The sequence below is a fragment of the Pocillopora verrucosa genome, chromosome 9 (genome assembly GCF_036669915.1).
Source record: "Pocillopora verrucosa isolate sample1 chromosome 9, ASM3666991v2, whole genome shotgun sequence".
Taxonomy (NCBI): Eukaryota; Metazoa; Cnidaria; class Anthozoa; order Scleractinia; family Pocilloporidae; genus Pocillopora; species Pocillopora verrucosa.
Genome location: NC_089320.1, coordinates 2,050,177 through 2,077,983, shown reverse-complemented (window position 1 = coordinate 2,077,983; position 27,807 = coordinate 2,050,177). Strand labels below are relative to the sequence as shown.

The following is a 27,807-nucleotide window of genomic DNA, read 5'->3' as shown; positions in this document are numbered from 1 at the left end:
TATTTAATTATTTAGTCGACATGGTATGACATGTCGAGTTCAAAGTCTACCGAGTTTTCTAGAGGTGACGTACAAGAGAGATGGAAAATGAAAAAAGAAACACACCACTATGATATTGTCAAATAGTGGAAAATTGACGAGATTTGCCTAAGAAAACATCTAAACGCGCATCCACCCTTGTAACACAGTTGAAACGACTTTGAAAAATATTTACCATTCGAGAAGCCATAAAACACGCAGATATACAAAGAAAGTAATTGTTACAGATTACTGACCTACATCGTAAGCTGTATTGGGTTATTTGTATCATGTATTAAGATGGTATTGAAAGATGCTTGAGGGCCGATTATAGATGTGTTACAATTATTTATTCAGGCTTTCCATAGTTACGGGAGTAACAGTACAATTATGCAATTACTCTTAAATCTAGCTATTAGTGCCTGCTCCTGAAAAGTGGTATAATGACCATCTACATTTCTAGGTAAGCTACATGTTATATATAAAAGTTTATTTTTCAACCACTTTTAAAAATTTTAAACAGTGTGGAGCCCCCTTCAACTGGTAACAAATTTTTTTTGTTTTGTTTTGTTTTTTTGTTTGTTTCTTTTTGTTTTGTTTTCTTATAGTTATAGAGCGCTGAACCTCTTGTATCAAAGGTGAGCTTGCTCTGGTTTTTAACCAAAGAAGTTTCTCTCATAATTTTACTCTACATGTTTTATTTTCGCAAACTTCTAAACGTTTATGTTCCAATACCAAAGCTGACTTCACGCGGTTAAAGCAAACAATGGTAATCACTACGGGGTCTTAGAGCTGTTTTGTAATATAGAAACAAGAAGATTAAAAAACTTTAGTTCAATATCCCGGGATAACAGCGCTGAGTCAGCCTTAATAGCTAATTCTTTACTGTTATGTCTACCCAGCTATGGTTAATGTAGAACAAAACAGACAGGTTATTTCACGAAAAGAAAAGCTCACAACAAGGTTAATATATGGTGACGCTTAAACCTATCTTCTCCTTTTTAGTTGAAGCATGATATAAAAAACGCGAGAAATGAGTTGGTCAGGGACCTGGATCTAGATTCCCCATGCTAGCATCCTGATCATCAAGTCAAACACAACGGTGTCTACCTTATCTCTTTACACCCTAAGTGTGACCAGCATTTAATATCTCCTTACAGTAATACTGCTGAATCATTTATTAATATCATGAGAATAAAGGAAATGGTTACCAACCTAACAAGCTTTGATTGTTAAATAAATTCTCCTCGTCAGTATCCAAGGAAAAGTATAGAGAAGAATTTGGAGAATATGGATACTGATCAAAGGGTGTAAAAGGTTATGAAAAAATTTAATCGTTCTCCATAGCATCTCCCTACTTCAAAGATATTTGCATCCCAGTGGCTAACTATTCACCAAACGTTTGTCCGTGATGTTTTTTCATTCCCTCTAAACATCATTTCAGCTTCAGTTGGCCGTAAAACACAACAACGCCTAGTTTGAAAAAGATATTAACTGTTTCCGCTGACCCAACAAAGATGCACCCTGTAGAGAAAAACTGTGGCTAATTATTTACCCAGAGTGTGTTACGTGATGTTATTTCATCCCCTCTAAACATCAATTCAGCACCATTTAGCCGTAAAACAAAACAACTCCTAGTTTGAAACAACATTAACTGGCTTATTATTTCCCCAGAGTTTTTCCGTGATGTTATTTCAATTCCTCTAAACATCAATTTAGCCTTTAAACAAAACAACGCTTAGTTTGAAAAACATATTAACTGTTTCCACAGATCCAACAAAGATGCACCCCTGTAGAGAAAAACGGTGGCTAATTATTTACCCAGAGTTTGTTCGTGATGTTATTTCAATTCCTCTAAACATCAATTTAGCCGTAAAACACAACACCGCCTAGTTTGTAAAACATATTAACTGTTTCCACTGATCCAACAAAGATGTACCCTGTAGAGAAAAACTGTGGCTAATTATTTACCCAGAGTTTGTTCGTCATGTTATTTTAATTCCTCTAAACACAAATTTAGCCGTAAAACACAACACCGCCTAGTTTGAAAAACACATTAACTGTTTCCACTGATCCAACAAAGATGCACCCTGTAGAGAAAAACTGTGGCTAATTATTTACCCAGAGTGTGTTACGTGATGTTATTTCATCCCCTCTAAACATCAATTCAGCACCATTTAGCCGTAAAACAAAACAACTCCTAGTTTGAAACAACATTAACTGTTTCCCATAACATCCCACTCATCCAACAAAGATGCACCCCTGTTAGGAAAGACAATGGCTAATTACCTGTTGATTGGTTGTTCGTAGTGTAGTACAATTAGCAACAGTTGGCGGTAAAACACAACAATGCTTAGTTTAAAGAAGATATGAACTGTTTCTAGTAACATCCGAATGATGCAACAAAGATGCACCTTGTAAAGAAAAGAGGTGGCTAATTATTTACCGAGAGTTTGTCCCTAATGTTATTTCATTCCCTCTAAACATCATTTCAGCCCCATTTAGCCGTAAAACAGAACAACGCCTCGCTTGAATAAAATATTAACTGTTTCCAAAGGCATCCCACTGATTCAACAGAGATGCACCTCTGTAAAGAAAGAAAATGACTGACTATCTGTCAATAGTTTGGCCTCAGTGTTATTACATTTCCTCTAAACATCATTTCAGTTCCAGTTGGCCGTAAAACACAACAACACCCCCTTTAAAAAATGATGAACTGCTTCCCTTAGCACTCCATTGATCCAACAAAGATGCACCTGCGAGGAAAGACAGTAGTTAATTATCTGCTAAGAAGTTGCCGCGATGTTATTTAAGTCGGACCTCTAAACATCCTTTCAGTTTTGTTTGGCCGTAAAACGCAGTTAAGTCTAGTTTGAAAAGACATATATTAACTTTTTTCAATAACATCCTACTGTTCAGACAACGGTATTCCCCTTTGAAGAAAGATAGTGGCTAATTATCTCCTATGTGGTTGTCCGTGGAATAATATAACTCCCTCCAAGAGAATATTACTCCCTCTTAACATCCTGTCAGTTTTAGTTGGCCGTTGGCAACCTACTATAATGCTTCACACCCTAAAAAAAGACTAAACGGAGACAGTTAAAGAAACAACGTGTACTTCTAACTAGGTATGTGTATCATGTTTTCGTAGTTTGTTATAAAATAACTCTTTTCAAATGAAAACTAAAAGTAGCATTTTATTGTCCACGAAATTTTTAATGATGAAACTGGACGGATCGCTAAAGAGATGAATCTGACGATTTAAAGAAGGACTTTAAAATGAACTACTAAAATAACTGTGTGTTGCGAGGATATTCTTTCATCGAGAGAAAGATTGTTTGATTCATCAATTTTCTTTCTTAAAATCTTCTACAAGCAGTCAAAAATGCATTTTTTTACACAGTTCCCCATCCTTTCCCGCAAACTGATCGTCAGCAAGAAAGACTACAAAAAGAGAGGGTGGAAAGGCGGATTTTAAAGCAAAAAAAATTCATTTTTCTTCAATTACCCAAATGGGAATTTTCTCCAAAATAATATTAAACAGGTTTTTCTTTCTTTCTTTTTTTGTGAAATTTTGATGCTGCAAGTCTGTCCTGGCTTAATCGCAAGATTACTAGGTACGTTTTTATTTAGATATTTGTTTGTTGGCATTATTATCACTTGGACTTCACCAGCCCTGCCATCCTCCCTCAAGATTTTCAAACACTCCTCCCAGTTAAATCAAACACTTTTTCAATGAAAACACCTGCCTTCTTCTTCACAGGTATCACAGATCTGATGTGCTTCATATGGCTGGTCGACAAGCTTCGTTTTTTACCACGCTTTTTTTCATTTCTCTTGTGTTCCGTGACATTGCCAGTCAACAATGCCACGGAATATACTCGATTTATCAAATGATGCTTAAAGGCCATACCTATAAGACGTTCAAGACAACACCAGGCACGCTGAAATGCAGAGACATTTGTCTCGCTGATGACAAATGTCAAAGCTATAATGTCGTCATGTTCATTGCAATATGTGAGTTAAACAACCGGACTAAAGAGGCCAGACCAGAGGACTTTGTCAAGGACGAGTACAGATATTACATGGCGAAAGGTCCAAAACGAGGTAATTGAACTTGCAAATATAAAATGGTAGGGTGTGCTTACGTTTATGGATTTTGCGTTAGTAGCTACTGATGTTTCTAACCTTTATCCAGCATAAGTGTAATATTTCCATTTCAGTTCCCCTGGGATCAATCCGTGACCTGCCTGCTCAATCGTGCAAGGAAATCAAGGCGAGTGAAGGAGGACAAGCAGTTAGCGGTAATTATTGGCTGGATTCTACAAGATCTGGGAACTCTATTTTAGCTCGTTGCGACATGAAGACAAAAGGTTAGTACAACAAACATTCCATGCCTATTTGCCTTCGTGCTAATGAAAGGCCTTCTCTTAATCAGTTTTCTTTTTAACTAGTTGCAGACTTTTGTGTCAAGCACCAATGCCAAAACGATGCAAAGTGTGTGAACCGTGAAACCAACTACTCGTGCGCATGTAACTCATCTGGTTGGACAGGAAAATATTGCGAAAAAGGTTTTTCTTTCGTTGAAAAAGTTTCTGCTAAAGTTCATGCAGAACAAGTAGATGAAGTAACGACATTAAATAACATATGCTTATCCATAGATATCAACGAATGTAAGGAAGGCTTGCATGGTTGCCATGTCAATGCCATTTGTAGCAACACTGGGGGATCCTACAACTGTACATGCAAACCGGGATTTATTGGAGACGGACAAAACAGCTGCAAAGGTAAGGCTTTTATTGTCATTTTCATTATCATTATCATCTCTATTAGAATCCTTTACGACCCCCTTTGCCTCGCCTTCGCCCGATGTTTTTTTTGAGTCACAGACAGGAAAATATTGTGAAAAGGGTTTTTAATTTGTTGAAAAAGTTTCTGTTAAAGTTCAAACTGAACAAATAAGATGAAAGAACGGCATTAAATTAACGTATGCATGCTTATCTATAGATGACAACGAATGTAAGGAAGGCCTGCATGGTTGTCATGTAAATGCCATTTGTGACAACACTGAGGGCTCATACAACTGTACATGCAAACCGGGATTTATTGGAGACGGAAGAAACAGCTGCAAAGGTATCGACAAGGACAGATATTACATGGAGAAAGGTCCACAACGAGATGGTAGAACTTGCTAAGGTTAAGTAATAGTAATTCACTAAAGAGGAGAGAGAGAGGACATTCACTTTCTAGTTCTCTGATGAGAATGTAAGTCTAAAATTCACATAAAAACGTTTCTCAGCATTGTGATACATATTTGGTAGAGAAAAGTTATTAGACTACTTATTTAAGCGCGCTAAGGTAACGTAAAGAAATGGCATGGGTCACCTGGCGTTCATGGATTTTACGCTGCTTGATGGTTACGATTACTATTCTTATCCTTTTCCACCACCTCAGCATGATCCGCACCCAAAGTCTGCATTAGTTATTTCCTATTGTTTTAGTTAAGGAAGGAAAGCAATAAACACTGGTAAAGAAGGTAAAGATAAGCCTAACCGCTTATTTCATTTACTCCTATTTAGAATGTGGGCCTGTTGGTGTGACAGACAATAATACAATTCCAGATGTCAAAATGACAGCGAGCAGTTTTTACGATAGTTATCAGTATCCATACTACGGCCGACTGAACGAAACCAGGGGAGCAGGAGGGTGGTGTCCGAAGAATAAATCTGATAGAACAGAATATCTTCAAGTTGATATGGACGAAGTGCGTTCTGTTTGTGGTGTGGCTACACAAGGAGTACTGAGTTTGACTGAATGGACCACCAGCTACAAACTACGATTGTCTACAGACGGTGTAACTTGGAGCACTTACAGGGAAACGAATTTCGAAAAGGTATGGAGAGAACTGAAATTAACATTTTTTGCAATTAACAAAGTGTTTGAAGTCAATGCAAATAAGTAGTAAACAGAAATACACTCAGTTGCTGAATTTGGACACTTATATTCATTGGCTACTGCAGCAGAGAACGTCGACGGAAATGATAAGCTCGTGAAGTATGGCGGGTTTGCTTGAAATCCTGAAAGGTATCTGATGTGTCTTTTATAGAATGCTTCAAAAGACTTAGGATCTTTTTTTGCGTGTGGTGCGTGAAGTCGAAGAGATTTAGAAATTAGTCGAGCACGTGTTGCTATGACTTTTCCATCCAGTATATATAATTATAACATTTCTCATGACGTTGTTTTCCGGATTTTGTGAGACAGGAGGTCTCCGTTCCGTCTCTCTTTCTGCCCCTAACCTTGTCTTTGTCGTGGGTTCATTTGGTTTTCTTTTGTTTTTGTTTTATTGTTGTTTGTTTATTTCACTTTTGCAAATCATGATGGTAACATAATATGTGCACGCTGCAAACAATAGCTTAGATGTCAGCAGCGTTTGTATTCGGGAAAAGACTCAACAACAGCCGTCTTGCAGCTGGATAAAGGAACTTATCGTGTCACTTTGACCATCTACTTTTGGCTATCGGATGATGAGTAATAAAAACATCCATAATAAAAAAAAGGGTGAAAAAAGTGACGGAAAATTGACCTCTGTTTGGAAAGGCCGGGCCCCAATGCAATAGAAGACAAAATTGTGTAAAGATGTGAGCAGTTAAGACCTGTTCAAATGGCCCCCGCACTTTCCCTCCCCCTCCTCCCAGTAACTCCTTACTTAGCTGTATATAGAATTGGTGCACCATACCAACTTGAAGTTGTTCAATTTCTTTGTTCGTTTTTTTCGGTTTGCTTTATTCCAGGTGTTCACAGGAAACTCAGATCAGACCAGCATCGTGAAACATTCACTCAGAAATGACTTCAAAGCCAGATACGTTCGGTTTTATCCTGTAACATTCTATGCTTGGCCATCTTTGAGGGTTGAAATATTTGAGCTTAAGTAATACTTCAAAGGGTTAGTATATACGTGTAATCACTCACTAACACAAAAACTAAAGGATAAAAAATATATTCACAGAGTTTAAAATAAGAAAATCAACATTAGCAAGTAATTAACTTAACAAACTAATTAAAAAACTAATCATTCCCAGACGAGAATCCAGGATTTTTTTGTAGGAGTGGGTGCACCATAAACGAATCACCTAACTGACGTCTCTGACGAACAGAAGGACTGATACTCGAAAAGTCAGTGCTAACTTACCATTTTCACTGCGTTTAACATAAATTCCGCAACCTTATGTTTTACTTCAACGCAAATAATTCACGCAGTTTTATTTTTTTATTGTATCGTTACTTTTTTTGCAATTATTTTGCACCATACTAGTTATATAAGAAAGCTGCAGATTATCTCAGGGGGAGGTAGGTGTGCACCCCCTGTACTCCTCCCCTAGATCCGCCCCTGACCACACCCCCTTCGCTGCAGAATAATGAAACAGTTATGCAGAATAAAGGTAAAATGGAAAAAGTATTCCAGATCTGTACTGAAAGATGTGTAAGTCTACTGTTGCTTTTTCATTAAGCATTATGCTTAGCTGCTAACGGTGTGAGTTTTCTTTTCTCATAAGTTAGTAGTGTATGAAAATAAAAACAAGAGATACAGGAGAATCGAGATTCCTGAGGCATGGATACCTGCCACTTAAAAGCAGAGTACTCAGCCAAAAGCAAAGCAGATCTCCAGGAGAACAACATTAACTTGTCAAACATGGGTGAACCAACAGGAGCACGTTAAAACAAACCAAGAACAGCTCAATATGCTACACTAATAGCCATGGGTGACTATTCAATGTCATTACATAATGAAGAAAAGTAGTAAAGCTGTCGTACGAACGCGATTTGCAGATGATAGCTTGACTCTTCTTATTGTAGATTCGCTTTTTTGGGAGAAAACTGGTTTCATGTCCATTTAGTACCTAGGATCTGTTTTTTCAAGCACTCGCTGATATTATTAGCTGAATCCACCAAAGAGGTCTTCATACCTCTCTGGTATTTGATTTAAAACATGAAAGATTGATCGCATCACATATTTTATTCGAACTGTTAGACAGACACGTTTGTAATATTATCTAGTTAAGAAGGAATTAAAATTGCAATAAACTACAGTAATTCAACTTTTTCTTTTGTGTGTGTGTGTGTGTGAGTGTGTGTTACTACGCCTTTTTTTCAAATTCCAGTCAAACCACAACAGCTTCGATGGAAGACACCTGTCAAGCTCGATCGTCGACACAGAACCTGAGTACCGGAGTTTATGGCCTTACTAAACCATAGCTTGCACAGCTTTTAAGACATGCAATTAAACATTTTGATGATTGCAGCGGATTGAGTATAAATCAATTCATTGGGCTGTTTTGTCATTTTTTTTTCAGTTTTTCTTGTTACTAAACTCAAACCATCAAGTTATTAAATCAGTCTTAGCTGACAATTTCCCATTAAATTCCTACCAGTTTAACTACTTCGCTAGTGTATTAAAGTAATTTCTAATGAATTATATAAAAACAGTGGAATTTGGTATTGATTTCGTCAATCTGTTTACGTTAAGCCACATATATCCAAAGGCAATCCAGTTGGGTCAATAGAGAAAATAATTTTGCATAGAAACTATACAAAACAACAGCATAATGTAAACCGTGCGAATAGATGAATGCATTATTAAAATCTCTCATAATTATCATGACCCGATGAAACATGCGCACAACTTACTAGTTGACAACATAATTCCCCAAGCATTTCAACTCGATTTGGTTCCTCGCCGCTTCGGGCATCAGAAATAACTTAACTGTCATTACTACTCAGAAGTCGCTACTCATTGTGAGGTACGCTTGCGCACTCGGTATTCTCGGTGTTCCCTGCAGCTTATGATTTGAAATAAAAGGCCAGTATGGTTGCCATGTCAATGCCATTTGTAGCAACACTGGGGGATCCTACAACTGTACATGCAAACCGGGATTTATTGGCGACGGAAGAAACAGCTGCAAAGGTACGGTTGTTATCTGTTATTGTCTTTGTCATTTTCATTATCATCTCCATTAGAATCCTTTACGGCTCCCTTTCCCCTCGCCTTCGCCCAATGTTTTGTACGAATCACAGATAGCTTAATTATAATGTACAAGAGAAATTGTTCACAAGGTCTTGTGAGAAGTAAGTTACCGTTGATCAGGCGACCAGTGAAAGAGAAACGCATATATTTTTTTAGTTCATTTACGAGGGGAGAGTATACTTTGACGTGGGAAACAGCTAAAAATGTCGTTTCGGCAGGATTTTTGCACAGATGACCTCCGAGGGGATCAGCGATGATCTTCTCGTCATCACAAAGACCATCGCCAATTTAGAAGATTGGTAATTGCGCGGTCAAAAAAAAAATCGCGAAAGGGATATATCACAAAAAGTTTTCGAGCTCGTAAAGCTCAACAATGAGTTTGAAAATTGCCTAAACCCAGCAAGTGCTAATAAGTTCGTTATTTTAAATCGCTACGAACTGAAATTTTTACACAGTGCGAATACTGGTTAACGATTTTTTCTCCATGGAATATGGTCATATGGTTCGCCCGTAACAAGGGCGAACTTCATGGAGCTACTTCTTTCTACAATAAGCTCCACAAGTTTCAATTTTTGAGATATCGGCAAAACAATTTCCTAAATCTGTGAGGTTAGGAAAGGTGTGGACGTACCACTCACCAATCGGAGATTTACTATTATGTTTGGTTGAAATGATTAGTAAGGACGTCGAAACGAGGGGAAAATTGCATTTTTTCTTTAAAAACTTGGAGTTTCTGACATATGGTATTTTTTGATATTAATAAAGTCACGGCCTTTTTTTTTTCTTGTAATTCGAATGTTTGGTCAAAGAGCTTACTCTTTTCCATGATAAAGGATATGTCCACAGACATACAAATCGCCATAGATAATTCCAATGGCCAATTTTTGTGATAACGATACAGCATTGTCTTACATTTGAGAATTTATAAAATGAATGGACCTACAATTCACCAAAAGGTGATCATTGTGCTTGCCTCTCAGCGTAGAGTTCGTAGACCATGTTTTTAAATCATTGCAGCTTGATCCGCGCTCAAAGTCTATACTAATTAAATCATATTGTTCTTCATTAGGAAGCAAAAAAATGAATTCAGGAAAATATAAGCCTTACTGTTTGATTCATTTTACTCTCATCTAGAATGTAAGCCTACTGGCGTGGCAGACAAAAATGCAATCTCCGATGCCAGAATGACAGCAAGCACATTCAATGAAGCAAGACATGATCCGAAGTATGGCCGACTTCATGAAAGGAGGGGGCATGGAGCATGGTGTCCTAAGGCCAAAACTAACAGAAAAGACTATCTCCAAGTTGATATGGGTACAGTGCTATATGTTTGTGCTGTGGCTTCCCAAGGAGAAAGGATATACCCTGCATGGACCACTAGCTACAAACTGTACCTATCCACAGCCGGTGTAACCTGGAACGCTTACGAGGAAACTAGCACTGCGAAGGTTTGATCGGCAACTGTTAGTAATGATTATAGGACCGGGAAGAGTCCAATTCAGTGAATTACAAAATCGACTTAAAAAATTGCACCACTGCCAGCAAGACTGTGAACTGTTGCTATTCATGAGTATGGTTACTGACCGAACGGTGGGACAAAAAGTCCCGTGACCAATCTGCCAAAACCGTTTTCAAGCGGTAGAAACAAAATAGCCATCAGTAGACGCATTCATGAATAGCAGTTCACTATTTTTTACAGGAAAATGGGCCCAATAGTCTGCTGATAACTATCACGATTTCGAGATCTTTACCAATATATTAAGTGAAGCAAATTATAAATGATAAAGGAGTGACGTTAAAAGAGTAAAATAGCGCAGAGTTTTCGTTCCGGAATTTTGGCAGCTCTCAAGCTTGTATTTCTTTCACAATAAAGCTTTTGGAATTATCTTAAGTTTTTTTACTGCGACAGTATTCAAGATAAAAAGGTAACAGTTCTATCATAGATTAGTCATAAAGATGTCCCCGTCTAAAGTTACCTAGATACTTTAAATGCAACATAAGTTTCTTGGCCAGCATTGACGAAAGTTAGATCGTCTTCCCCACCTCAACCTTTCCATAAAACATTTCCCTTAAGACTTACATCATGCGTTGTCGAACTACACTATTTTCTCGTTATGTTGTATGTATTTTTTCCTCTTCCAGGTTTTCCCAGGAAACTCAGACCAACACAGCGTCGTAAAGCATTTCCTCACTACTGACGTCATGGCCAGATACGTTCGGTTTTATCCCGTCACGTACCACAATTTTCCATGTTTGAGAGCTGAAATATTTGTGCGAAAATGATGGCAATTATCGATTCTTTCTTTTTTGAACAATTTAAATGTAGATAAAAAATAACAAACAATGCGAACTGTCGATGCTCAAGCCAAGCCTGTCAATATTCAGTGTGAATTGTGAAATAACCTGATCACCAACAGAATATGCCGTTACATAGTTACATATAAAAGTTTCTTTTTCGACCACTTTTCAAAAATTTCAAACTGTGAGGAGTCCTTATTGCTTTGGTTTTTATCGAAGAAGTTTCTTTACTATTTTACTCTATATGTTTTATTTTTGCAAACTTCCAGAAGTTTATGTTCCAATGCCAAAGCTGACATCATGATAATCACAACGGGATCTTAAGGCTGTTTTGTAATATAGAAACAAGAAGATTGAATAACTTTAGTTCAATATCCCGGGATAACAGGACTGAGTCAGCCTTAATAGCTTATTCTCCACTGTTATGTCTACCCAGCTGTAATCAATTTAGAACAAAACAAACAGTTTATTCACCCGAAAAGAAAAGCTTACAACAAGCTTATATATGGTGGCCCCTAAACCTATCTCCTCCTTTTCAGTTGAAGCATGATATAAAAATACGCGAAATGAGTTGGTCAGGGACCTGGATCTAGATTCCCCGTTCTAGCAACCTGTTCATCAAGTCAAACTCAACAGTGTCAGCCTTATCTCTTTACACCCTAAGTATGACCAGCATCTAATCACTCCTTACAGTTATACTGCTGAATCATCCATAATATCATGAGAATAAATTAAAGGAAATGATCACCAACCAAAGAACGCCAAGTTTGGAAAAGATATTAACTGTTTCCACAGATCCAACAAAGATGCACCCCTGTAAAGAAGAACGGTGGCTAATTATTTATCCAGAGTTTTATCGTGATGTTTTTTCGGTTCCTCTAAACAACAATTTAGCCTTAAAAAAACGCCTAATTTGAAAAGATATTAACTGTTTCCACTTATCCAACAAAAATGCATCCCTGTAGAGAAAAACGGTGGCTAATTATTTACCCAGAGGTTGTTCGTGATGTTATTTCAATTCCTCTAAACATCAATTTAGCCGTAAAACACAACTCCGCCTAGTTTGAAAAAGATACTAACTGTTTCCACTGATCCAACAAAGATGCGCCCCTTTAAAGAAAAACTTTGGCTAATTGTTTACTGGGAGTTTGTTCGTGATGTTATTTCATCCCCTCTAAACATCAATTCAGCTCCATTTAGCCGTAAAACAAAACAACTCCTAGTTTGAAACAATATTTACTGTTTCCTATAACATCCCGCTCATCCAACAAAGATGCACCCCTGTTAGGAAAGACAATGGCTAATTACCTGTTAAAATTGGTTGTTCGTGGTGTAGTACAATTAGCTCCAGTTGTCCGTACAATACAACAATGCCTAGTTTGAAAGAAGATGTGAGCTGTTTCTAATAATATCTGAATGATCCGACCAAGATGCACCCCTGTAAAAAAAAAAGAGGAGGTGGCTAATTATATAAAATATATTAACGTTTCCCAATAACATCGTACTATTCAAACAACGATATACCACTGTGAGGAAAGACAGTGGCTAATTATCTGTTACGTGGTTGTCCGTGGAATGATATAACTTCGAATTCCTCCGAGAGAATGTTGCTCCCTCTTAACATCCTGTCAGTTTCAGTTAGCTGTTGGCAACCTACTTTTGGCAATAATGCTTCACACCCTGAAAAAAGACTAAACGGAGTCAGTTAAAGACCCAACGTGTACTTTTAGCCAGGTAGGTGTATCTTCTTTCCATAGTTTGTTATAAAAATCACTTTTTTCAGATGAAAATTAAAAGTAGTATTTTATCCTCACCGAAATTTTAAATGATGAAATTGAATTGATCACGAAAGAGATGAATCCGAATCTATTATTTCATCAAGGGAAAGATTCGTATTTTTTTTTTCCTTAAAATCTTCTACAAGCTGTCAAAAATTAATTTTTTTTACACAGTTCATCATCTTTTCCCGCAAACTGATCGCTAGCAAGAAAGACTACAAAAGGTTGAGGGCCGGATTTTAAAGCGACAAAAAATTCCTTTTTCCTCGATTACCCAAAGAGGAATTTTCCCCAAAATGATATTAGACAGCTTTTTTCTTTCTTTCTTTTTTTTTTCGAAATTTGATGTTGTAAGTCTGTCGTGGCTTAATATTGTGTGAGAGACTATTTATCTGAAGATTACTAGGTGCGTCTTCATTTAGATATTTGTTTGTTAACATTATTATCACTTGGACTTCACCAGCCTTGCCATCCTCCTTTTAGATTTTCAAATACTCCTCCCAGTTAAATCAAAAACTTTTTCCATGAAAACGCTCGCCTTCTTCTTCGCAGGTATCACAGATCTGATATGCATATGGCTGATTGGCAGGCTTCATTTTTTACCGCGCTGTTTTTCATTTCTCTCGTGTTCTGTGACATTGCCAGGCAGCAATGCCACGAAAAACACTCCATTTATCAAATGATGCATGAGGGCCAAACGTATAAGGGCCTGTTTACATGGAGGTGGGGGACCCCAGGTAGGTGAAGTAACCCGCCTGTCTATATAATTTCTTATTTTATTTTGATCACGTTTACATGATAGGTGGGGTCTGGTCTGCCAGGTAGGGTTACCCTGTCGGCCGGGGTGACAATTTGCCATGTAAACGTCTCAAGGTGGGGTAACCCGCCTACCTGGGGTCGCGTTCATGGCAAATTCGGCAAGACTTTTGCATGGATGACCTCTGAGGGGTTTAGCCATGATATCCTCGTTATCACAAAGGTCATCTCTCGTTTGGAAGATTGGTTTTTGAGCGGTCACAAAAAAAATCTTGAAAGGTATATATCACAAAAAGTTTTCGAACTTTTATTTATTTTTTATTTCTTTTATAAAATGTATCGTTAATTGCGCGCACTCGTGCCGATGACGTAAGCTGTGTGCATTGTAACTCAACAGTGCACTCGTGTGACGTAAGGCGCAAGCTTTATGGAAATTTATAACATGCTTGCCCTATATAAGTCCTATTGAGCCGCTATGAACAAAATCTTTATTTAGGCACGCCCGTGCGTAAATAAGATGACGTGAGCGTTTTTTTTTTACCTGAGTCCTCTACTGCAGCCGTAACTGTTCGTAAAAATAACAGTGTGGTGGTTGCCCAGGAAGAAACTGCAAGTTTCCTGCAGTCTGTCTTCTCCAATTGCACCGTACACGGCAGCGTAAACATTATTTTGAACAATCAAAACCCTTGATAACTTCGGGTCTTTGACTTTTAAAACATTTTTTAGCGACACGAGTTCATTTGGCTTTGATTTTCTCCATTTTCCCCGTAAATTTTGGGCTTTTCACTCACAGTTATCAGTTAACTGGATCAAATCTTTTCGCTCAAACCCAAGTATAAAATGTGGCGTGTTTTTGACCAGCCAATAGGGACGTTTGTTTACTTTTTTTGTGTGTTGTGAGAATTTTTCACCCTATCACAATAAAAGGCTTCTTCGCGCACATCCTTGTTGTCGCTCTGCTACAAAAGAATTTGCTCATGCTTTTAGCTGTGCGTATATCGATTTATGGATGTACTTGGGAAGTTTGGAGAGCACTAAAAAAGCTAGAGCTGCTCTCGGCTGCGCCTTGAGCTACTCTCAAGCATTTTACGTGCTCTCCAAACTTCCCGTGTGCATCCATAACTCGATATACGCACGCTAAGTATAAACAAATTCTTAAATAATGAACTCGTTCTGACCAATCACGGCGCACGCATTTCTCTGAACATTTTATAATGTTTCGTAAGGAATGGGCTATTGATGAACTGTTTCGATACAGAAACGTATTATCTTCTCAAAGGACTTGGCTTTGTCAATCACTACATAAACTACACAAGCTAAGCAATTCAGTAGGTTGTATTCCTGTCTCTGAGCCCCACTGTCGTAGCCAAACAAGATATTATGGCCATTACATCAAATTATGTTTATCTTCTATTAAGATCTTTCCCTGGAATAACTTTGTTGCATGAAGCACAATGCTAAAAATCCTACAAGCTAAATTTAAAAACAACGCAGTCGAATTAACCTTAGCATCTGACGTAATAGAAAAAGAAGATTTTAGATGAGTAAAATACAAGAAAGGAAGTGTCTCTTAAATTTTTTTTTTTTTATCCTGATGTCTCATTCCAAATAACGCTCGAGTATAGTATAAAATACCTCTATCACATAAGTCAATATATAAAGGGACGTACTTTATAAAAAAGAAGGAAGCGAGAGTTACGAGGAAATTGATGTCACGTTTAGCCGTGACAGAGGCGCCGGTATACTTTAAAACATACTAAAGAGTTGCTTTCGGTCAGCTTCCATCGTTCATGAGTTTTCGAGATCTTTCTTTCCCGGTGAGTGCCGGCTCAGCTCTGTCTGTTTTATGTTTGCTTCTTTACTCTGCTAAATTCATTCCAATCGAAACGAAGTTCAATAACTATGAACAAAGGTTGAAGACTGTAAATGAACAAGAGATGGCACTAGCCTCGACTGAAGAGGGTAACCACTGACTCTCAGTTAACTAAATACACGGTTATCCAGTTTGTTGCAGGTCATATTTCGTCAATGTCTTGTGTCACTTTTCTTTTCGTAGCAAATTCCTCGCTACTATCGCTTTAATTGTTTTGAGAGAGAGAGTGCACCTCTTCGAAAAAATGAGGCCACTAATTAGACCACTGGACTTTTCTAGAATAACTTCGATCTATTCGAACAGAAGTGGAGTAGTAGAAGGAAGATTAAAATTAAAAATAAACACCAAAACATTACTGTCAAATGACGGCAAAGTGATTGAATTTCAATAACAAAAAATCGTAACATGCGCCAAGCTTTGTGTCCAAATTGAAAATAATTGATGAAATATGAGAGGGAGCCCTCTAAAGCCCATAAAGGTCGGACGCGAATATTTTATTTGACTTATGGAATGAAACCGTGATAGTAGATTGCGTTTGTCATGTTAGCCACTTGGGCGTGCAATTGTCCCATAGGAGTTTGGAAATATTCAGCATTGAATCATAGCAATTCATTTTCACATAGCTTTTGTAGTAGAAAAATGGCTGGTCGGTTTCGTTCTCAAAATTTAAAGAGTAAAGAAGAAGAGACCAGTCTACTCTCGGAAGCCACTCCGAAAGCAATACAATACAACACTAAATGGGGTAGAAAAGTCTTCGAGGAATGGTAGCAGCGGCGGCAGAATACATGTACAGTGTTAGAAGTCGGTAGAGTGGTCGATCTGAAATGCGAAGATGTTCAAGATCTGACCATTCCACAAGAGCATATGTGGCCGAATATGTTAAACTTTTGGTTGGGCAAGTTCGTTTGTGCGGTGGCCAAGCGAAATGGAGAGCGTTATCTGTCCACTTGCGATCGCTTTATTTGTTAATTTGTGCGATTAACCGTCAGTTGATTGAGATGGAAGGAGAGGATGCATTAAACGTTCTCAATAAACCTGACAAGAGACAAGTAAAGTGTTACGTGTTTTGAATGCATTGTGTAAACGGCATCTCAGTGCAAAAAATTAAATTGGTTCCTAAATTGTATCATTTCATTAGAACAGGTTCGCGACGTTCAATTTAAGACGCAGAGATGGAGTGTGGAATTGTCCAGAAGTGTAAAATAGCCACCCATTTTTCTCTTTATGTAATTTTATTTTTTTTGTATCAAGCTAGTGATTGATTATTAAACTTTGCACAAATTTCCATGGCTTGTGTTTATTAAGGTTAAGCATACTGAGTAGGGGAGTTAAAAAATCTTTATGAAAATGAATCCTATTGATAATTCTACTAATTCATGATTCATCAACCCCAGCCTTCCCCTGCTACCCTTTCAAATCCTTCCCGTGCTTTCATACAGTTGATTTATGTTGGGTTTACAGAAGTAAACATGCGACTCAAATACTGCCTATTGATTAGTCATAATTCTCATGAATCTTTTATAACGTTTGATAACATCTAGCTCCAGAGAGGCCACTTAACATGCCACAAATAGAATGAAAATGACTAATGCTGACTACGAAACAACGGTGTAACCTGCATTCGGTTTCAAGTATCACTTCCTTGATATGCCAAAATTGTGTTCAGTGGAGAGAGCTCAACGGGGTTAACCGTGAGCCCTAAAACGGTAAAGATTTTAGCAGGTAGACGTACACATTGCAAACAAGAAATAAAAAAAGAAACTATAAATTTGTAGATCTACGATGAGTCAATGTTTAAGAATCATAACCTGATATGGTTTTGTTTTGTGGCTAATGTGGTTGAAGGTTATCTACACGAATATCGAAAACCATATCGAAAAAATATTGCCTCTGATAATGAAAGTGAACGAGCAAAAGTGTTTTACAACGTTGCTGGAAGTTAATTTTAACCTTTTAAATTAACTGAAATTAAATTTTGACATGTCTGATAAGCATAAGGGAAAGAAGTTTACATTTTCTGTAAAATGGTCAAAATTTTATTCATTAACTATACAAGCCAGGAAAGAAGTTTACATTTTCTGTAAAATGGTCAAAATTTTATTCATTAACTATACAAGCCATCACCCATTAAGATCCACTGAAGGTGGCAGGTGTTTTAAGATGCGCAATAACATGAACTTTCGAAAGACAATTGTTTCCCAAAAGTTATTTTTATAAGAAAACTGAGACCAAGATATGAAGTCCGGACCTCTGTCTGAAATACCACTCTTTGCTGTAAAATGGTCAAAATTTTATTCATTAACCATACAAGCCATCACCCATTAAGATCCACTGAATGTGGCAGGTGTTTTAAGATGCGCAATAACATGAACTTTCGAAAGACAATTGTTCCCCAAAAGTTATTTTTATAAGAAAACTGAGACCAAGATATGAAGTCCGGACCTTTGTCTGAAATACCACTCTTAAATCATGAAAAATAAATGAGGTTTATTGTAGAGATTAAACAATATCCGGTGAAATAAGTGAAATGACTTCTAAAACACTTTACCCTTAAGAACCCACTAAACACGCCAATGCAACATGGAACAATGGAACGACTAGATTACAAAGTAAGCTGCATCAGGTTCTATGTGGCTTCATCTCAACACACCGAACCTCTATACAGTATCAATTCCGACTGCACTTAAAACAAATATCACAAAAAAAAAAAGAAAACAGAAAATGAAAATTTGGAGGTTTGCGATGCGTCAATGTTTCAAAATCGTAGACTTCTTGTCTTGTGGTTTATGTGTTTGAAAGGTTATCTACACTAATGATGAAAACAATGACATTTGGCTCAGTTCCCGCAGAGTCATATTCCGCGAACCGTTACTGGCTTCCTTTCGCGCGCGTGGGATGATTTGACAGACAGCTGACTTTTTCTAAGATCCTGAATTTCTTCATTCATTGTGTGAGTGATGGCTCTCCTAAAAAACATAATTTTTTTCATAACGAGCTGGGAAAGGAAAGCCAATTGGAAGATAGAGGGAGAGAATTAAAATCGGAGAACACCGTTCTATTTCAGAATTTAACAGATACCTGAGCGAATACCTCGACACGAAGTTTGAGATAGAGTCATTTGACCTGAAACTTTACCGCCTCGTGGAAATTAGGAAATCTGGAATTAGCCTTGTCGCTTGCCTCTAAAAGTAAAAGCTGGTGAGTAAATGTGTTTTAGAACTATGACATTTAATAAATTTTTTTAAGAAATAGTTCAAATATATTTTCAGCATTTCTCTCGACCGTAACGGAGTGATATTAATCGTTTGCCGAAAAATCAGATGGCCAACATTTGAATCGTCAGCCGCACCCTCATAGATATAACTACGAAGAATCTGGCCTGATTTGTTTCTTTTCAGCCTACAATTTGTTTATTTGGCTGCACTATTAAGGTTCAAATTTGTTTCGATATTTAAACTCGACAACACTTTGATGATACTATGTCCAACCTATTTATCAGCCTGTTGCGAATATTTTTGCAGATATATAGAGTTATACATAGCAACAGTACAGCTTTTCAAAAAATCCTTAATTTTAAACTTTCATGTCTGCGACTCAAAACCGAGCAAGGTTACCATCATTATATCTGGCTGAGTTACAAACGGCATATCAAGATTCATTTATCTGCTAATTGTTTAAAAGCGTTATAAAGTGAAGTGTTCCAATGGATATATTGGATATCTTGATTATCGCAAAGGGGTCTTAAGAGCTGTGCTTTAAAAAACAAGCAAGAGGATTAAATAACTTGGTTTTTATCCCTAAAAGTTTAAGATTACTTTACTGTTATGTTTACCTAGTGTAGTTGTCAATGAAAGAGTACACAGTTAATTCAATCGAGAAAAAAGATTAAAATGAGCTCATTTAGTCCTGGCACAGATAATTTTCTCATCCTTCTCAGTGGTCGTTTGATGCGCAAGTGCGAGAAATACACTGTTCATATTTATCTGAATCTGAACGGTATTTCATATGTTGGAAATCTTTGAATTAAAGTTAAAAACTGTATATCATATCATTTCATTGATATCACAAATAACCACCCCTTTAGCAAAAGACAGTGGCTAATTACATGCCATGCAGGGGCTAAAGCGTTGTAAACTTTATAGTTCCCTCTAGACATCATTTCAGCTTCAGTTGACTGTGGTAACCTGCGGATTAAAGCGTTTTACACCTCAGAATAAGACTTATCAGAGTCAGCTTAGGAAACAACGGGTATTATTTTCCAGGTATGTGTATAAGTTTATTCATATCTTGTTTTAAACTTTGCCATTTTAGAAAAGGCGAAAATGAACTATGTCAGGAAAAGTTAGGTGAAGACGTACGCCTCCATTGTGGCATTTCATCACCCTCTTTATCCTACAGAATGCAGAATAAGCTCTGAAATTACAATAAGCTAGCCTACGACCAAAGTTATTTGCCGAAAACTAAGCACAAGTATCATCGAATGTTTCTTATTTGTAAAGTTTCCTAGTTAGGTAGTTTTTTCACGTTTCAAAATATAAAATAATTTTAAATAGATCAAACGGGTGTTTCGCCTGATGACAAAAGGGAAGTCCAGTGAAAACCACTCCACATTTTTCCTTTCCTCGTAGATACTTCTCCATGTAAAACCTTTCAGCTTTTGAACAAAGACGGTTTGATTTATCATCCCATCTTCTTGATATCACGTGCAAGCTGTAAAAATTTGAAGGAAAATTAAATTGCCATATCAGTCTCTTTTCTCGTAAACTAGCGGCTTGTGAAAAAGACTTTAAGAGTAGAGAGAGGAGAGACGGAGTCTAAAAGGACAACGTTTCGTTTTTTTTTAATTACCCATGGAGGAATTTTCTCCTCAGAAACATTGGAGTGGATGATTATTTCTCTTTTGTCATTAATTTCAAATGGAACGTCAAAACTACAAGTCTGCCTCGACGAACTTGCTTTATATGATACTTTATCACATTAACTGCGGTGTTATACAGGGATTTCTGGCCCTGAGAAAAGCTGCAACAACACACGTGAAAAAATATCGTATTTTTTACGTGTGTTGATATAGCCAATCAGCCACTGAACGTCACTTGCCTTTGGCGCCACTCGGTCAGGTTGATGAATGAATGGCAAAGTCTTCACGATTTTCAATACAAGTTGTTTATCGGAGCTTTCGTGAATTAGGGCGGCTAAAACACTTAAAAAAATCCGTATCGCTGACAGACAGTGAGGTTCAAACTTTCCTAGAAGGGGGAAGAAAACCAATATACTAAAAGAAAATTACGACCATTGTTGTTTTTGTTATCATGATTCAACGCATTTTTCCATCTTAGGAGTTAGCGCCAACGCACTCTGCGGTTGTCATTCGGGGTTTGTCGACTCATATTTTCATTCACTGTGTTTATATGATAAACAAAATAATACATGGTTGCTATCGAGTTAAACACTCGAAGAGAAATTCCATATTTACGCGCGCCCATGTAATATTCTCTATGTATTTCCCAAGTACTTTTGAGTAAGCTTGTTTTCAATATTTTTCTTACTCATTAATTTTTTAGGACTTCATCAGCTTTCCCATACTCCCTCGGACTTGTCCAATAACCCGCCCTTTTACTTAATTCTTTTTCAATTAAAATGCTCACCATATTTTCGCAGGTGTCATAGATCTGTTATTCTTCATATGGCTGCTCGACAAGCTTCGTTTTTTACCGCGCTGTTTTTAATTTCTCTCATGTTCCGTGGCATTGCTTGTCAACAATGTCACGCAATAAACTCGATTTATCAAATGATGCTTAAAGGCCATACCTATAAGACGTTCAAGACTACACCAGGTACGCCCGAATGCAGAGACATTTGTCTCGCTGATGACAGATGTCAAAGCTTTAATGTCGTCACGTTCATTGCAATCTGTGAGTTAAACAACCGAACTAAAGAGGCCAGACCAGAGGACTTTGTCAAGGACGAGTATAGATATTACATGGCGAAAGGTCCAAAACGAGGTAATTGAACTTGTAAATATAAATTAGTAGGGTGCGCTTATTTCAGCTAAAGTGACCATTACCATTTTAGTTCCCTTGGGATCAAGGCGTGAGCTGCCTGCTGAATCGTGCAAGGAAATCAAGGCGAGTGAAGGAGAACAAGCAGTTAGCGGTAATTATTGGTTGGATTCTACAAGATCTGGGAACTCTATTTTAGCTCGCTGCGACATGAAGACAAAAGGTTAGTACAACAAATATTCCATGCCTATTTGCCTTCGTGCTAATGAAAGGCCTTCTCTTAATCGTTTTCTTTTTAACTAGTTGCAGACTATTGTGTCAAGCACCAATGCCAAAACGATGCAAAGTGTGTGAACCGTGAAACCAACTACTCGTGCGCATGTAACTCGTCTGGTTGGACAGGAAAATATTGTGAAAAAGGTTTTTCTTTTGTTGAAAAAGTTTCTGCCGAAGTTCATGCAGAACAAATTCGATGAAGGAACTTCATTAAACTAACATATGCTTATCCGTAGATATCAACGAATGTAAGGAAGGCCGGCATGGTTGTCATGTAAATGCCATTTGTAACAACACTGAGGGCTCTTACAACTGTAAATGCAAACCGGGACTTAATGGAGACGGACAAAACAGCTGCAAAGGTAAGGTTGTTATTGTCGTTTTCATTATCATTATCATCTGATTAGAATCCTTTACGGCCCCTTTGCCTCGCCTTCACCTAATGTTTTGTTTGAGTCATGCGCAGATAGAAAAATATTGTCAAAAAAGTTTTTATTTTGTTGAAAAAGTTTCTGTTAAAGTTCTTGTTGTACAAGTAGATGAAGGAACGACATTAAATAACAAATGATTATCCATAGATATCAACGAATGTAAGGAAGGCCTGGATGGTTGTCATGTGAATGCCATTTGTAACAACACTGAGGGCTCTTATAACTGTACATGCAAACCGGGATTTATCGGAGACGGACAAAACAGCTGCAAGGGTAAGGTTGTTATTGTCATTTTCATTATCATTATCATCCGATTAGAATCCTTTACGGCCCCTTTGCCTCGCCTTCACCTAATGTTTTGTTTGAGTCATGCACAGATAGGAAAATATTGTCAAAAAAGTTTTTATTTTGTTGAAAAAGTTTCTGTTAAAGTTCTTGTTGTACAAGTAGATGAAGGAACGACATTAAATAACAAATGATTATCCATAGATATCAACGAATGTAAGGAAGGCCTGGATGGTTGTCATGTGAATGCCATTTGTAACAACACTGAGGGCTCTTATAACTGTACATGCAAACCGGGATTTATCGGAGACGGACAAAACAGCTGCAAAGGTAAGGTTGTTATTGTCATTTTCATTATCATTATCATCCGATTAGAATCCTTTACGGCCCCTTTGCCTCGCCTTCACCTAATGTTTTGTTTGAGTCATGCACAGATAGGAAAATATTGTCAAAAAAGTTTTTATTTTGTTGAAAAAGTTTCTGTTAAAGTTCTTGTTGTACAAGTAGATGAAAGAACGACATTAAATAACAAATGATTATCCATAGATATCAACGAATGTAAGGAAGGCCTGAATGGTTGTCATGTGAATGCCATTTGTAACAACACTGAGGGCTCTTATAACTGTACATGCAAACCGGGATTTATCGGAGACGGACAAAACAGCTGCAAAGGTAAGGTTGTTATTGTCATTTTCATTATCATTATCATCCGATTAGAATCCTTTACGGCCCCTTTGCCTCGCCTTCACCTAATGTTTTGTTTGAGTCATGCACAGATAGGAAAATATTGTCAAAAAAGTTTTTATTTTGTTGAAAAAGTTTCTGTTAAAGTTCTTGTTGTACAAGTAGATGAAAGAACGACATTAAATAACAAATGATTATCCATAGATATCAACGAATGTAAGGAAGGCCTGGATGGTTGTCATGTGAATGCCATTTGTAACAACACTGAGGGCTCTTATAACTGTACATGCAAACCGGGATTTATCGGAGACGGACAAAACAGCTGCAGAGGGAAAGGTTGTTATTGTCATTTCCATTATCATCATCATTATCATCCGAATAGAATCCTTTACGGTCTCCTTTGCCTCGCCTTCGCTCAATGTTGGGCAAAGGGGGCTGTAAAGGAATCTAAGATGGAGGAAATTCAATTTCTATTTTAATTCTCCTATGAGAATGTAAGTCTAAAATTCACATAAAAACGTTGTTCAGCATTTTGCTACATATTTGATAGAGAAAAGTTGTTAGATTACTTATCAAAGCGCGTTGACTTAACGAAAAGAAATGGTGTGGGTCACATGACATTCATGGATTTTACGCTTCTTGTTACTAACGTGTAGTATTCTTATCCTTTCGAACCATCTCAGCATGATTTGCACCCAATGTCTATACTAGTCATTTCAAAAACAACAAAAACAGGCGGGTAAAGACATGCCTCACCGTTTATTTCAATTACTCTTATTTAGAATGTGGGCCTGTTAGTGTGACAGAAAATAATAGTTTTTAAAGAAAAAGTTGTGAGCCTACTTATAAAAGCGCGTTAAGGTGACGCAAAGAAATTGTGTGGGTCACCTGACGTTCATGAATTTTACGCTGCTTGTTAGTAACGTTTACTATTCTTATCTTTTTCAATTACCAGCATGATCCGCACTCAAAGTCGTTACTAGTTATTTCATTTTGTTCTATATAGGGAAGAAAAACAATAAACACAGCTAAAGATAAGCCTTACTGTTTATTTCATTTACTCCTATTTAGAATGTGGGCCTGTTGGTGTGACAGACAATAATGTCATTACAGATGCCAGATTTACAGCGACCAGTGTTTACAGTAGTTATTACTATCCATACTATGGCCGACTGCACGAAACCAGGGGACACGGAGCGTGGTGTCCTCGTAGTCCAACTGATAGAACAGACTATCTTCAAGTTGATATGGGTGTAGTGCGTTCTGTTTGTGCTGTGGCCACACAAGGAGAATTGGCGGGCGCTGACTGGACCACTAGCTACAGACTACAATTATCTACAAACGATATAACTTGGAACACTTACAAGGAAACGAGTATTGAAAAGGTATGGAGAGAACTGTTATTGACATTTTAATATCAGCAATTAAAAAAGAGTTTGAAGCCAATGCAAATAATTAGCAAACAGAAATACATTTAGATGCTGAATTTGGATGTGTAACTCCATTGGCTACTGCAGCAGAGAATGTCGTCGGAGATGACAAGCTTGTGTAGTATGACGAGTTTGCTTGAAAATTCTGAAAGGCATCTGATGCGTCTTTTATGGAATGGTTCAAAGACTTAAGAAAGTGTAGTTTATCTATTCTTTCGTGTGCTGCATGAGGTCGAAGAGATTTAGAAATTAGTCGCGCAATGTACTGCTAAGACTTTTCCATCTAGGATATATTAACTAAAGCATTTCGCATGAAATTGTTTTCCGGATTTCGTGAGACAGGAAGTCTCCGTTCCGTCTCTTATTCTGTCCCTAACCTTGTCTTTGTCGTGGATTCATATGACTTTGTTTCGTTTTTGTTTTGTTTTGTTTCGTTTTTTTGTTCGTAAATCATGATAGTGACATAATATGTGCATGCTGCAAACAATAGCTTAAATGTTAGCAACATTTATATCCGGGAAAAGACTCAACAACAGCCGTCTTGCAGCTCAATAAAGGAAAAAATCGTGTCACCTTGACCATCTACTTCTGGCTATCGGATGACGAGTAATAAAAAAATCCATAATAAAAAAAGGGTGAAAAAAGTGACGGAAAAATGAACACCGTTTGGAAAGGCTGGGCCGCAATGCAATAGAAGACAAAGTTGCGTGAGAGATGTGAGCAGTTAAGACCTGTTCAAATGGCCCCCACACCTCCCCTCCCCCTCCTGCCAGCGCCTCCTTACTTAACTGTATATAGAATTGGTGCACCATACCAAGTTGTTCAATTTCTTTGTTTCGTTTTGTTTTTTGTTTTTTTACAGGTGTTCACAGGAAACTCAGATCAGACCAGTATCGTGAAGCATTCACTCAGAACTGACTTCAAAGCCAGATACGTTCGGTTTTATCCTGTAACATACCATAATTGGCCATGTTTGAGAGTTGAAATATTTGAGCTTAAGTAATACGTTAAAGGTTCGTATATGTGTAGACATTCATTAACGCAAAAACAGGAGAAAAACTGACGAACCTCTCCTCTGACCAACATAAGGGCTGACGCTCGAAAAGTCAACGCCAACCTATCATTTTGACCGCATTTAACATAAATTCTCTAACCTCGTGTTCTATTTCAATGCCAATAATTCACACAGTTTTGTTTTTTCATTTTATCATCATTATTTGTTTTTCTTATTTTGCACAACACTAGTTATTTAATAAAGTTGCCGGTCATCTAAGGGGAAGATGGGTGTGCACCCCTGCACCTTCCCTTAGATCCGCCCCTGGCTACATTCCTTTCGTTACAGTAAAATAAAACAGTTATTCAGAATAAAGGTAAAATAGAAAATGTATTTCAGATCTCCACTGAAAGATATGTGAGCTCACTGTTGCTTCTTCATTAAGCGGTTATGGTTAGCTGCTATCTAGTTTTCTTTCCTAAAAAGTTAATGCTTTGTGAAAATAAAATTTAGAGATACTGTAAAATCGAGATTCCTGAGGCATGGATACCTGCAACTTAAAAACAGAGTGCTCATCCAAAAACAAAGCAGATCTGTAGGAGAACAACATCAACCCGTCAAACATGCGTGAACCAACAGGATTACGCTAAAACAAACCAAGAGCAGCTCCCTATGCCACATTAATAGCCATGGGTGATTATTTAACATCACTACATAGTGAAGAAAAGTAGTAAAGCTGTCGCACGAACGCGATTTACAGATGATAGTTTGACTCCTAAAATGATAGATTCGCTTTTTAAGGAGAAAAAAGTTTTCATGTCCATTTAGTACTAAGGATCTGTTTTTCAAGCATTCGCTGCTATTAATAGCTGAATCCACCAAAATGATCTTTAAACCTCTTTGGTATTTGATTCATGAAATGAAAGATTAATTAATCGCATCAGACAATTTATTTGAACTGTTACACAGACACCGGTGTGTTAGGTAGTTAAGAAGGAATTAAAGTTGCAATAAACAACAGTAATTCAACTTCTAGGATTTTTTTTGTGTGTCCCACTCACAAAAGAATTTGAAAAAAAAGGCATAGTAACGGTTACTACGCCTTTTTTTTTCAAATTCCAGTCGAACCACAACAGCTTCGATGGAAAACAACCGTCAAGTTTGATCGTGATACAAAACTTGATCGGCGATCACTGATATTCTGACAACGCCCCCCTCACCCCAACCCCGGTAAGGTAGATTTTCATTCCTCCAACAGTCAGCAGAATAGGGTCCGCATTCGTTTCCATCTCGTGGTGGCCCTTATGTTGCGCAGCTTATTCCTTTGCTAAGAAAGCAAAATATCACTTCCTTTTCTTCCTTATTACAGGTTATGGAAGATTTAATGAGATTCAAAAAGTGTGAGTGTAGATTCGAGTAGATTCAAAGGTGTGCGTCTCACGAAAGGTATTGATAAACATTAACCTTTATTCTTGTGAAAACAATTTCTCGACTCCATCGGCAAACCAAAAGATTACAGTATAATTTTGACAAACTTGGCGACTAGGGACCAAGTGATTGAAAGGCAACTACTGTACATTAAGCTTATTCCCTCTAGATGGAAAAGTCTTGGTTTAAACCCGATCCAGGCCATAACTTGTGTGTTATGTCTTGTGTTTCTAGATAAAATTTCGTTACTAAGTCACACAACGCGCCCCCGACCTAGGTCGGTTGAAATCATGGGGAAAGAGAAACTGTCTGAAAAGCTTCACGGAATACGGGAGGTTAAATATGATACATTAGCGAACTGTACTGGAGAATTCTTCAGGCTAGGAATCTTAACCATACAGTCTGTCTCGCTATTAAATTGATCGCCCCCGTTTAATCAAATCGATAACTTTTAAAAAGCAGATCGTACTAGACAACCGAGACAAAAGTAGCGTCCCTTATTTATGACGTCTTTCTAGCTATCAAATAACGGTCT

At 37.5% G+C, this 27,807-nt stretch overlaps 3 protein-coding genes across 7 annotated transcripts in view; all 3 read left to right on the top strand.

Annotated features, from left to right (window-relative positions):
* LOC131791379 (protein kinase C-binding protein NELL2-like) overlaps positions 1-26,805 on the top strand; it is a 51,609-nt gene extending 24,804 nt beyond the window's left edge. The window contains exons 1-12 of one of the 5 annotated variants that reach the window (XM_066171745.1): positions 18,805-18,943; positions 19,888-20,007; positions 21,404-21,747; positions 21,818-21,967; positions 22,048-22,164; positions 22,257-22,382; positions 22,599-22,724; positions 22,941-23,066; positions 23,283-23,408; positions 23,625-23,756; positions 24,492-24,805; positions 25,713-26,805. In XM_066171745.1, coding sequence (XP_066027842.1) covers positions 21,429-21,747; positions 21,818-21,967; positions 22,048-22,164; positions 22,257-22,382; positions 22,599-22,724; positions 22,941-23,066; positions 23,283-23,408; positions 23,625-23,756; positions 24,492-24,805; positions 25,713-25,853 — 1,677 coding nt within the window. In that variant the 5' untranslated portion in view covers positions 18,805-18,943; positions 19,888-20,007; positions 21,404-21,428 and the 3' untranslated portion in view covers positions 25,854-26,805. Of the gene's footprint in view, positions 1-18,804; positions 18,944-19,887; positions 20,008-21,403; positions 21,748-21,817; positions 21,968-22,047; positions 22,165-22,256; positions 22,383-22,598; positions 22,725-22,940; positions 23,067-23,282; positions 23,409-23,624; positions 23,757-24,491; positions 24,806-25,712 lie in introns of those variants that run through there. The other 4 variants (XM_066171747.1, XM_066171743.1, XM_066171744.1 and 1 more) reach the window with 4 other exon arrangements.
* LOC131791378 (protein kinase C-binding protein NELL2) lies at positions 2,908-7,888 on the top strand. Its single transcript, XM_066171748.1, has 9 exons — positions 2,908-3,146; positions 3,606-3,635; positions 3,782-4,125; positions 4,242-4,391; positions 4,473-4,589; positions 4,680-4,805; positions 5,026-5,151; positions 5,598-5,911; positions 6,810-7,888. Exons 3-9 carry the CDS (start codon positions 3,807-3,809, stop codon positions 6,948-6,950), a joined length of 1,293 nt encoding a protein of 430 aa, XP_066027845.1. The 5' UTR covers positions 2,908-3,146; positions 3,606-3,635; positions 3,782-3,806; the 3' UTR covers positions 6,951-7,888.
* Positions 8,934-12,044, top strand: LOC136283245 (lactadherin-like). The gene is made up of 3 exons (XM_066171749.1): positions 8,934-8,980; positions 10,175-10,488; positions 11,183-12,044. The coding sequence occupies exons 2-3, from the start codon at positions 10,225-10,227 to the stop codon at positions 11,321-11,323; spliced, it is 405 nt and encodes a 134-aa protein (XP_066027846.1). The 5' UTR covers positions 8,934-8,980; positions 10,175-10,224; the 3' UTR covers positions 11,324-12,044.
* Positions 26,806-27,807: the final 1,002 nt, after the last annotated feature.

What these genes read in the sequence shown, in the direction of transcription:
- LOC131791378 (XM_066171748.1), top strand. Translation starts at nt 3,807, where the DNA reads ATGGCTGGTCGACAAGCTTCGTTTTTTACCACGCTTTTTTTCATTTCT. An exon ending in GGCGAAAGGTCCAAAACGAG is followed by an intron (nt 4,126 to 4,241) that starts GTAATTGAACTT and finishes TTTCCATTTCAG; the next exon opens with TTCCCCTGGGATCAATCCGT. An exon ending in AGGAAAATATTGCGAAAAAG is followed by an intron (nt 4,590 to 4,679) that starts GTTTTTCTTTCG and finishes GCTTATCCATAG; the next exon opens with ATATCAACGAATGTAAGGAA.
- LOC136283245 (XM_066171749.1), top strand. Translation starts at nt 10,225, where the DNA reads ATGACAGCAAGCACATTCAATGAAGCAAGACATGATCCGAAGTATGGC. An exon ending in AGGAAACTAGCACTGCGAAG is followed by an intron (nt 10,489 to 11,182) that starts GTTTGATCGGCA and finishes TTCCTCTTCCAG; the next exon opens with GTTTTCCCAGGAAACTCAGA.